This window comes from Morone saxatilis, unplaced genomic scaffold, assembly GCF_004916995.1.
Source record: "Morone saxatilis isolate NCDOM2014 unplaced genomic scaffold, NCSU_SB_2.0 Contig5, whole genome shotgun sequence".
Taxonomy (NCBI): domain Eukaryota; kingdom Metazoa; phylum Chordata; class Actinopteri; family Moronidae; genus Morone; species Morone saxatilis.
Genome location: NW_023340095.1, coordinates 6,698,397 through 6,710,262, shown reverse-complemented (window position 1 = coordinate 6,710,262; position 11,866 = coordinate 6,698,397). Strand labels below are relative to the sequence as shown.

At 39.7% G+C, this 11,866-nt stretch overlaps 1 protein-coding gene across 2 annotated transcripts in view; it reads left to right on the top strand.

Moving 5' to 3' along the window:
* Positions 1 to 3,679: 3,679 nt before the first annotated feature.
* si:ch73-116o1.2 (ras-related protein M-Ras) overlaps positions 3,680 to 11,866 on the top strand; it is a 15,553-nt gene continuing 7,366 nt past the window's right edge. Inside the window, exon 1 of one of the 2 annotated variants that reach the window (XM_035676517.1) lies at positions 3,680 to 3,817. Coding sequence is in view for 1 of the 2 variants with exons in the window: in XM_035676516.1 (XP_035532409.1) it covers positions 3,917 to 3,937 (21 nt within the window). In the remaining variant the exon portion in view is untranslated. Of the gene's footprint in view, positions 3,938 to 11,866 lie in introns of both variants that reach the window. The other variant, XM_035676516.1, reaches the window with a different exon arrangement.

Sequence of the window (11,866 nt, the reverse complement as noted above, 5' to 3'; positions counted from 1 at the left end):
GATACAATGAGTACCTGAACATAGCGCAGCCCTCAAACACAGCCCAAGTTATCTTTTTACCTTTGTTCACTCATTGTTTTCCCACGACTGTTTGACTGCCCTTTTCTCTACTTGTCCAGGCTATGAAAAAATACATTAGTTTTGTTATTTGTGCCCTCCCAACCTCCCCCCCCCCACCCCTACCCCTATGTGTGAACACATGCTGAAAAAATGCCTCCTCAGTGCTAGGTATAGCATTAATGTGACTGATTTGTCTGCTGTGTGTTTCTTTTTCCTCATGGATACTCGCCATGCCCCAATCAGAAAATAATACCTCTGTTTTGTAATACACGCCGCTAAATTTGAAACTGTTTAACAAACTCAAACGAACTAACATCTCCAGAAAGGCAGAGAAGAAGAGAGAGAAAAGCAAACCGCAATGCATCTGCAGAATTTGTACAATGCCGGAGAATGTAGACCGCGAGCCTCACTCATTCAGCCATCATTTCCCTTTATATCTTCAGGGTGTCTGTGTTGAGCCTCTTTCTTTCTATCTTTCTTTCTTTCTTTCTTTCTTTCTTTCTTTCTTTCTTTCTTTCTTTCCAAATCTGTTAACACGCGTGCTTGCCGTGTCTCTGTGCGTGTTTGAGAGCCCAATCTTTTCAGTAGATTTTCCCAGAAATCCTGGACAAACACACAGATAGAGAGAGATCACTTTATTTCTCATCACTTAGTTACTGTAACGTGAGTTCTAAAAGCCTAATGCCTGGATTATTTACAGAGGTAAAATGCATATCAAGCTCTCTCTTCCTCATTTTAATTGAATTATTTACATCTTATTCTCTCACTCTCCCTCACATATCTCTGACGGTTACTGGTAATGGACTGCTACATCATAAACAGCCTTTCCAGTAATGTGGAAAATGTGTGCATGTGTGTGTTTCTGAGCATATACTTGCATTGTGTGCACTTATTAAATACACCATGTTATATCAATCTTTAAATAATAAATCAGTAGAGACACATATTATAAGATACCAGCAGTGCAACCTGTCCTCTGTGGCTTTGAGTTGATTCAGAATATACTCATCTCCGTAAACAACCTCATTAAGGTTTCTCGGAAGCAGTTCTTTTAAGTAGCATGTGTGTCAAATTAATAAGTAGACCATTTCCTTGTTTCGCCACTGATATTTGTAGTAAAATTATTTACCGACCTGTTACTGAATAATTTATGAAATAAGGAATAATTGCTCAGAAGTGGTTCATATTCAGTTTTTAAAAAAACATCTGCCCTAATCTATTCTCAATATCACAAAGTCCCCTCTCTCAATCTCTTTACCCTTTTGCTCTCAATCATTTTGTATTACGCACACAAACACACACCCTTCTTCTCTCTTGATTGATCAGATCCTTATCTACCTCCCTGACCTCTAGCTAAAATGAACCATGGCTGCAGTGTCACATCCTTTTTTCTTGAGCACTGAAAGGCACGAGCATACAATTGTTAATGAATACACTTTGTGCTGTAGGATTGCCTTTTATCATATACTTTTATCATCATGTTTTCATGTAAAAATGCCAGAAAACCACATGTGCTTCTGCCCTGTGTTGTTTTTTTCACATTTCAAATGTCAGAAAATCTGGTGGGGAAAGAACTGAGATGTTCTCTTATCATCTTATCTTATCTCGTAAATAAGACTTGTACTTATGTGACTGTACTCATAATTGTGATTTATGGTTACGAGATTTATATCTCAGAAAGAGAAGAAGAGGGGGAAAAAAAAGAATTACAAGGAAACAACCTCATAGTGATCAAACAGTGAAACAATGATTTTGTAAAAAATCTCCAATGTAGGCCTATATCTTTTTTGGGTAAAACCACATATATACCTATTTTGTATACGTGACCAAAAAAACCATATGTAGCACATGAATTGGTGTTTTAAATGTAATATTACATGTGGGAGACGTAGACTCTAACCTGGCAACAAGAATTGATGATCTGAAATAAACCTTCACATGTTGCTGAGGTTGCCAGTACATTAGTTGTACAAAAATGAATTTAAAGTAATGTAGCAAAAGTAGGTCTACTCAATATATATATATGAATGGCTATAATCTGAATCTGCAAAGTAACTAGTAACTAAAGCTGTCCGTCAAATGTAGTGGAGTAAAAAGTACAATATAAGTAGCATAAACTGCAAAAACTCAAGTATTAATCGGCTACCTCAAAGTTATGTTTAAGTACTTGAGTAAATATATTTAATTATATTTCACCATTACACCCAAAACACACAGATAAACACATTTATTTTATTATTTTTAATATTTCTATGTAAAATGAATCAGTTTGAAACCCCTTAAATATGTCAGTGGCTACTTTGACAGGACTATCCCTTTAAAGAAGTCCGCTATATCAACAGAGCATAAGAACAGTCCATTTCACCGAAAAAAGGGGAACTCATTCACCGTTTCGTGAGATTTCACATTTAAAAACACAAAAAATACACCGCGAAGAAAAAACCAACACGTTAAATTTAAACAGCTCTCAAACACACACATCACCTCGCACCGAAAACTACCTTTTGACGGCGCGACGTCTTCGCACAAAAACCCGCTTTCACCCCTAATCGGGGCTTTTCTATTTTTAGCATCAGCTGTTGCAATACAAAGATTAGCTACTCAACGTATTGTTTCGCAGATGTGGGGAGCTCACTCCCGTCTGTGGCGAAAAGGGCGGCGGTGGTTTGAAGCCGAGAAAGAGAGAGAGAGATGGAGGAGGAATCGTCGGTGGAAGACGTGTTTTATTTTTTATTTTGTTGTGTGGTGTGTCTTTGTGTGCCAAGACCAGCGGAGCTCAGTATCGGTAAGTAGCTCTCCAGTTGACCAGGAAAGAGGTCGTGGAATGGGGCGTGTTTTTTTTTTTTTTTTTTTTTTGTATTCACGGACGTGAACGCACCGTACATTGAAAAAAAAAAAAAACCCTCAACTGTAGCCTGTGTTTGCTGTGCTGTCACCAGATTGGTCTCGACTGTAATGACAGCACGGTGAACATCCGAGGGAAGTTAGCTTGTGTTATTTTTATTTTTTTTTTATTATTAATGCTATGAACTGACTGTGTGTCGTTTTGCGGAAATTCCTATTTGCTGCAAACTTCGAGAGAGAGAGAGAGGAGGAGAGAGAGAGATGAGAGAGAGAGAGGAGGAGATTTATAGAGATGAAGCAACCGAAATCCGTTTATATTCAGGGGCGGTATGTCGGTTTCATACGGCGCTACACACACACACCACACACCAACCGACAGACAGAACACACAGCACCACGACACAACCAACGACATCACACAGACAGACACAGAAGACAGCGACAGACGACGGGCCTTGCCTCTGTGTGGGTCAAAATGTATCCTTTAGGACGACACACAAAAACACAGGTGCTTGTCTTTTTGTCTGTCGAGAAGGTATGTTTTTCCTCTTCCTCAGCACCAGTTTTTTAACAGCTGGTACTCAGTAACACACACACACACACACGGTGGACGTCCAGCTCTGATGAAAATGCTGCAGATTTTAACCACACAGAGAACAGAGGGATTCTTCATGTATCAAATCATAGGATGAGATCATTCAGAAGCACCAGTCAGTCTGCAGACACTCACACACTCTCCTTCTCACCCACAACAACACAACAACACACACACACACGTTAATCACTATTAATAGCAAAGTGAAATCACCAGATAATTTGTCTTGTCTGGGGACAGATCCCCCCTTTATCCTTCCCATCATAACTTCATGGAAATGTCAAATCCTCGCTGCTGCTGCTGCTGATCACGTTGCTGGTGAGAGTAAGGGTTAGCTGACTTTTACATGCTGTTTCCCTGAAGCTTAATTGTGACCTTTGGCTATGGGGGGGGGATTACCCTCTGGATGATTGGTAGATGCTGCGTTTCCCATCCGAGGTATGTGATCTATTACATGTGTTAGGAAGCCATTGTTAAGTCATGATTCCTGTGAGATGCTCATTGTCAGTTGCATTTGTTTGGTGGTGGAGGAGGTATTTAGATCATTTACTTGAGTAAAAGTTGCCTTTACCGCACTGTAAAAATACTCTATTACAAGTAGTCCTGCTTTGAAAGTGTCTTAAATAAAAGTATGTAAGTATGATCAGGAAAATGTACTTAAAGTAGTATCGATGCAGAACAATGTCCCCTGTGACTGTTATTATATATTATACTATTAGATTAGTACTACTCATGTATTCATGTAAAAGCAGGATTGTAGTTGAGGTGGAGCTCATTTTGAACTATTTTTGTATTATTTTCATTATGGATTCATTTCTCCATGAATTGACTGATGATTGATTGATTTTCTTTTTGAATTATGTGAGGAAGACGGTGAGAAATGCATCACGAGCCGAGGCGAAAGTGACACAGTGACAATGTCCAAACCTCAAAGTTATTAAAAATAAATGGAAATTATTAAAAGCACTCAAAGGAAAAGCAGCACATCCTCACCTATGAGAAGTCTACACTATGAAATGTTTTTGAATGAAAAAGGACAAACAGTTATAGAAATATTGCCAATTAATGTTCTGTCACTTGATTAATTGACTAATCATTTCTGCTGTACTTGTATACTGTTGGGTAGTTTATAACAAAACATCATTTTGGAGTAAAAAGTGCAATATATTCCTCTGAAATGTAGCGGAAGAGAAGTAGAAACCCGCATGAAAAACTAAATAATAAAGTAAATTACAAGTACCTCAAATTTGTACTTAGGTACAGTACTTGACTCAATGTACAGTGCTTAGTTACGTGCTGCCATGTCTGATGTAAGTGTGGCAAAAAGTTGATCTATAGTGTAGAAAAGTAGTGACCGTAAGGCTACAGGCAGCCCTGACCCCGTCTTCATCTTCTGAGGTGCCCTTGAGCAAATACAAGGCAAATATCCACCTCCCATGTGTGAATGTATTTAACTGTATGAGGGTTAACCAGGGCAGGAACCTGACTGGGATAAATAAGGATAAAAGATACATTATCCCTTATTATTCCCAACCTAATTGCTCTGGATAGTTTCCATAGATATAGCAGTTATACATTCCTCAGCTTTCTTTGCAAAAGAAATTCAGCTAAATTAGTGTCTTTTGCTTTGGTACTCATTCAGACCTTTAGGTTTGAGGCCAGTTTCTGTTCCCACGCTGAAGGCTTTCACATCACTTTTCTTTTTTTCCCCCTGAAGTTTAGACCCAGGTATCCTCCTGAGTGTTTGTTAAAGATCTAACCCTAACCCTTACTGCACTGTCATAGCAAAGAAGAGTTATTCTTTAGATCTTATTTATTTGGATTGTCTAAATGTTCAGTGTTTACCTGGAAAAAAAAAAATTATTATGTTTAATAACTGAAAATACATGTTTGTTAACCTAAACCACTGTAACTGATGAACAATCATTGGTTAATTATGTAAATTACTGTCAATAAGTCTCAGTGTCACTATGATGACATTAGGGCTGGGCAACGTGGTTGAAACAAATATCAGGATGTTTTCATGATAGTTTTTAATATCAATCTAGAATATATATATATAATCATATTACAAATCTGAAATCACATTTAAAAAAATCTTAATTGATGTCCAAAGCAATTAACTGTGTTTAATATATGTGCATTATATAAGACCATACTTTTCATATGAGTAAAACAAAAACTACATTAACTAAGTTTCGTAGTTTTTAATCACAGCTTGCTCAGAATCCTAAAACCTTTCACAACAAAATATTATAGATCTCATCATCATCATTGGCCATCATTGCTGTCTCAGAGAAATACCGTAGAGTACTAGCAGGTTATGTGGTGGTTAAAGATATCTACTTCATAATCAAACGTAAATGAATAACATATTGTACCCCAATGTAAAGTGTTTCTCCCAAATGCAATTGGAAACGAGTTGTTCGTATCATTCATTCATTGTCACTGATGCCTGGTAGTAGTCCACTCATGACATCCTGTGTCCTGAAAGAAATTCCCAAATAGCTGGAAAAAATGTAAAATTATCAGAATGAATGAACGAAAAGGTCAGAGTAGGAAATGCCCCCAGCAAGTCACAGTACATTAGTGAGATATTTGGGTTGTGTGTGTGTGAATGGCAGCCCTTATCCACGAGAACGTCTGAAAATGGCATAGTATTATGAAAAAGACATCAGTGTAATTTATGGCTAAATGGGTTCTCAAACAATGCAGTGAGACCGGAGGCTGTGCCAAGTGAGTCATTAGTGATGACCCACAGTCATGTGATCAGTTATACAGGCCTCGTTTAGGCTGGCTGCACTTGGTCCTCTCAGCCAAATGTATCGCAGCGAAATCCGGGTATAAAGTGTGTCATCGTTGGCGGATATGTGGCGAGGGGGCAGCTGACTTTGCTTCGCTCATTTTATGGAATAAATGAACAGAAATTACTGCATTAAATTACAGCTTTTCTACTTATGTACGTATATCTGTCAACAGCCAACAAATGTACTTGTGTAAATCAGATTAAAGACGTCTACGCATTGTACTGTCGCTTCTTGGGAAGGAAACGACCCTGTACAATAAGACAGTGGGCAGATTGCACCTTGCTGCACTCTGAATTTGTACTTGTGTGTGAAGAAGGACGATGGCGATGTACATCTTAACCCAGGAAGCCAAGATTTGATGCCTTGCTGGCGAGCAGTGTGGGGAGAGCTGTATGATTAATAATGTATTGATATGCCACATGAAGGCTTGATGCTGGTGAAGAAATGTTAGGATCCTCTTGTATTTGGCCCGGCTCTCAGACAAGGATAGCTCTTCAGCGAATTCTTGTTTTCACTTCAGCTGTCTTGGTGACAAGAACCAGCAACCGGCCTCTCCAAGGTTGAAAACCCAGTTCCTACAAAAAGTCGGGGCTTTGATACATATTTGGCTCGCCTGTGACACAGTTCATACAGTTATACCGCCCAATTCTTAAATTGTTTTCAAGGGTAAAATAAAAGATCAGATCAACTCTTAATCCAAGAAGAATGAGGGTGGAGTTTGATTAAACTTTGTCACTTGACAACTGAGAGCTTTTTGGATTCGGTGAACTGTGTCTCAACACCTCCTTTAAATGATCGATGAGTGTTGATATCAACGCTACAGTACTGGCTGGGGTGCGCACCACTCTGTTTCTCCTTATTCTTGTTCTGTGAGATAGGTTGCTGCTTTGTTCCCATGTGAAGAGGGAAGTCCCTTTATCCTTTCCCAAGGCAGCAAACTCGCCACTTCTCAGGAATCCAGAGGGGCTTTATGGAGTCCAAAACACTCCAGCTGCCTCAGTTTTTTTGTATGTAAAACCTGAAACTAAAAAATAAGGGTATTTCCTAATATATGTGTATATATAATGCTTCTCATGCGTCAAAGGTGGTTCGATCCAGCATTTCTGACTGTTAAAGCTTTTCTCTTACATGGAAAGGCCAAAGCAATAGGAAGTTAAGTTATCATCTTTTAAAGAGTTGGAGTGAATGGCTTGACAGTTTGGAGGCAACAAAAGTACTTTGGTTAAAGTTAGGAAAGATTGGTTATAAACACATTGTGTCTCTGCTTCAGGTCACAGTCAGTCTCTCAAACAGAGAGCACTGGCGTAACCAGGTGGTATTTTCTCTAAAACACAAGAGACAAACATTTTATTAATGGTGTTATTTCATAAAAGTACTGAGTAAACCTGTGTAGGAGGGCCATGAGAAGGGAGTTTTCAAATATATCCCATCTGAAGAGGGTTTTTCTAAAAGCTCCATTTTCAGGAGTGGAAAATGCCAGCTTAGTGTGGATGAAAGACCAAAACTGAGAGCAAAGGATTCAGATTCATTGGCATTAGCGTGGATACGGCCTAAGTGTTGTGCACAACACTGCAAGTTCGTCCTTTGCAGGCTTGCTTGGCCCTCTGAAACATCAGGGTTTGTAAAGCCACACAGCCAAACAGAGTACAATTTCCTCTACAAAGCTTCCACTCCCAAAGGAATTTGTTTTAAACTTATGTCTGTGGATTATTTTAGTCTCACAGAATGGGGAGTGTTGTTTCACAGAATTGTGCACTCCACTGAGTAGACTCAGAGGGAAATGCTGACACACCGTACAAGGTTGTGACCTGACTTGGCTTCAGCTAACCAGGCATGACTGGTCTGAAAACCACAACTGGTGGCAGGTACTATGATTTCAAGCTGTTGTTTTTTTGCACAGCACTGAAGAATCTGTCTAGTCTCTAGTCTGGCGGTGTCTTGTGAAATGGTACAGTGGCATAGACGTTTATAGCCTGGGATTTTGTGAGCCAACTGACTGACTGAAGAGGCTTTTTAACATCAGGAATTTGACTTGGAAATTCTTTGCCCAACCTGGCGGGCTGATTGGCTGGTCGGTCTGTGGAAAGGAAGGAAGCATCTTCCTTCCCTCCATTGTGCTGGGCAGGAAAGGATGGACTGTGGCCAGCTGACAGCTGTTTCCTGGTGGATGAAGGAGGAATGGCTGCGTGGGTGGGTGGGTGGTGAGGGTGTTGTGCTAGTAGTGAGTGAATGTGTTTTGTTTTTTTTGTCTGCTTTTGACTGTTGCTACAGTTTAATGAGAACTAGAAATGTGAATGTTTCACAGTAAGACAGTCGATTTTTTTCTTTATTTAAAATTAGTTTAATTTCAGATTTGTTCAAACTTCTTCAACAATTGCAGAGGGGACGGCTTGGCTTCAGTGTTTGTATCAACCGTTTTCATGTTTTAACCCCTCCACTACAAATTGCATATACTTTAACCTACTATAAGGAGTTTTAAGTGCTAGTGAAACAGTCTCAGTTTAATACTGATGCCTCTATATGACCTAAACAAGACCATGAGCAAGAAGATATGGCTGTTTCTATATAGTTATACTCTGAACTGTAATGCCGGGTCAGATTCCCCTCAAAATCTGACGGAACAAGGCGGTGGAAACACTACCACTTTTGTACACAGGTGCCACTAGAATCAACAAAAAAAATTAAAGGTTCTGTCGCTGATTTAACATTAACTCGCAAAATGTTTTTCAACCAAATCCTACATTTATAGATGTCCTACCATTCAGGCAGAAATCATTTGACTTTAAACCTGTGGAAACTTGAGATATGTAATTTATCATAGTGAACATTTCAGTCTTTTCTTTGTGGATATTTAAAGATACCTGGAGTTTTAAATGAAAATGAACCCCCACACACTGGAATGACTTTACTCTGACATCCATGTTTACTAGCCTGCAGGGTTCTTCTTGTTTGCCGTTGTTGCTGCATTACCACCACCAACTGCTGATGAGTAGATTTTACTCTTCTTTTGAATCTTCTGTTGGTTATTAAGGGCTACAAGTCTGTAAGATCACAGTTGTGGTTGTCACAGCTGACTGGTTGCAGTTGACAGTCAAGAGCTAAAATCACACAGTGGATGGTGTTAAATGACTCCAATCATTTATCTACGTTTGATAAGACGTTTCAATAATAAGAAATACCAATTAAAAGATGGCCATAAATGGGGAGCGCATTATAAAATGGTTGTTTCTGTTGTATCAACTTCACACCATATTGTAACATTTCTATCACCTCATGTGGCCTTGCTTCCTCTTCCTCACTCTTCTGTTTCCGATTCCTCGCACCCTCCTCTCCCCTCTCTCTTCTCTTACTTCCCTCCCATGTCTCGTTCTTTCTGAAGCTCTCTCCCCCTTTGTGGCTAGCTAGCGGTGTGAGCTTCTTGGCATAACAGCATGAGATAGCCTGACACATATTTGCCCTTAGTAATTTTAACTTTTTTGTTAATTTTACTCTATTAAAGCTGCAGCAGGTAAACTCACATTTGGTCATTTTTGCTCAAACTTGCACTATATTCTGACGGGAGTACACGAGACCGATAATATGTGAATTAGTCAGGCTCCTCTGACTCTTAGTGGCATTTGTAAGAATCCACCAGGCCTGAACAAAAACAACCAATCGGAGCCAAGAAGGATAGAAAAGCTGGTGGCTTGAAGATAGTCGATTGTTGAGTCTCATTCCCAGCATCGGTATTTGACAACCTTGAAATGAGACTCAACAATCAACAATCTGTTGAGGCTCTGATTGCTTGTTTTGGTTGAGGTGGATTCTTGCAAATGCCAGTAGGAGTACTAGGATGAGGCAGAGGAACCTGACTTTGTTTTTCACAGCTTATCTGTCTCTTGTACTACTTAGTGAAAAAGTGAAAGTTTCATATGACAAAAAGTTATTTTTATAGAAGTTACGTACGGAAGCTTTAATATAGGAAATAGGCTTTAAAGAGTAGAATGTGATATAAAAACAGCACATTTGTTGAGTACTGTACAAGCTGTTCCCCTGAGGTGTAAGTACAGAATGTATCTGAATCATTTGGAAATCTTTTAATAGATTTCTTTTATATCATAAGCCTCTACTGTACGTCACTTGTGTGGAAAAAAGAACTCCTCTGTTAAACCTCTCATATAGCGAGATAGATGTTTATTTTTGTTTTCAAAAAGCCATAATTACAAACTCCAGTTATCCATCTGTGTCGAGGCCATCATATTCCTCTGCTGGTTCTGTGGTTCTCGTGGGCCACTGAGAGTTGACGTCATTAGCCTGGTTCTTGCTACTCAGCCAAACCAGACTCACCAAGGTTTTCTTTGCTTCTCCATACAGTTGTGTATCCGTGATGGGAGAACAGTGGTTTTCAATGCAGCACGACAATAAGGCCTACAGCGCTTCATCCAAGCAGTTTTACTGCTGCTGCTGCTTCTTTCACTATTCTTCCTTATATTTAAAACACACCAGCTTATAACAAATGTGAGAATGCTGTTAGATCGTGGTAGACCAGCTCTCGTTCTATAACGTCAATAGCAGTAAGGCAGTAATCTTAGTGACACATTTTTCCCGTAGCTGCTTCACAGTAAAAGTCTTTTGTGGTTTTTCAGTGGGAAGCTTTAATATGAAGCAGCAGCCGAAGGAACAGTTTGCTTTGCATTAACTGTATCTTAAAGGTGCCTAGTTATGTTTACATCCAGTATTACTCACCAAAAATCATTATACACTGATCTGCCATAACATTATGACCACTGACGGGTGAAGTGAATAACACTTCAGGCAGCAACTGAACTGTTATGAACATGTTAGAAGCAGGACAAATGGGCAGCGACTTTGACAAGGGCCAAACTGTATGGCTTAGTTACGACCTGGGTCAGGAGCATCTTCCAAAAGTGCAGCTCTTGTGGGGAGAATTAGTATGAAACCATTGTCAGGAATGTGTATCACATTAGCCAAGTGCGAGTGCATTCTCATAAACAAAACGGGGATCCCCTCATGGAAAAAACATCCTAGAAAATGGAAGAACCACAAACAAGTGAACAACCTAGAGAAGGAGAAAACAAAACTCTGAGGTCACCGGTGGACCAACCTCAAAACATCCATGGTGTCTGCTGATCCTTGCTGCCTCTGGTCTACAACCGAGGCCAGAAGTGACCAGAGTGTGACCAAGTGTCACGCCCTCCAGAACTGTAGCCAGAAGGAGTGGGTCAACCATACAAAGAGACCAGTAAACCAGACAGTGGAGGGACTCCCTGTCATTGAGGGCTTCTGCCCAGATGTCAAGAGCACCAAGAAGGTGTGCAAGGCTGCGCTAAGAGGCAGCTGCTGGAGACAGGAACCAGTTGTGGACGCAGCCATCGAACATATGATATATATTAACAAAAGTAAATGTTTAATCAGAAAGGCAGGTCCTTTAATACTGTGAATGGGTTTCATCTTGCTACTCACCATGTCACAAAACTCTGCAGGATTCTGTGGTTTCATTTCTACCCATCCTGTGTAAATGCTGAAGTCAATACAGTAGTTCTCATAAGATGCAGTTCCT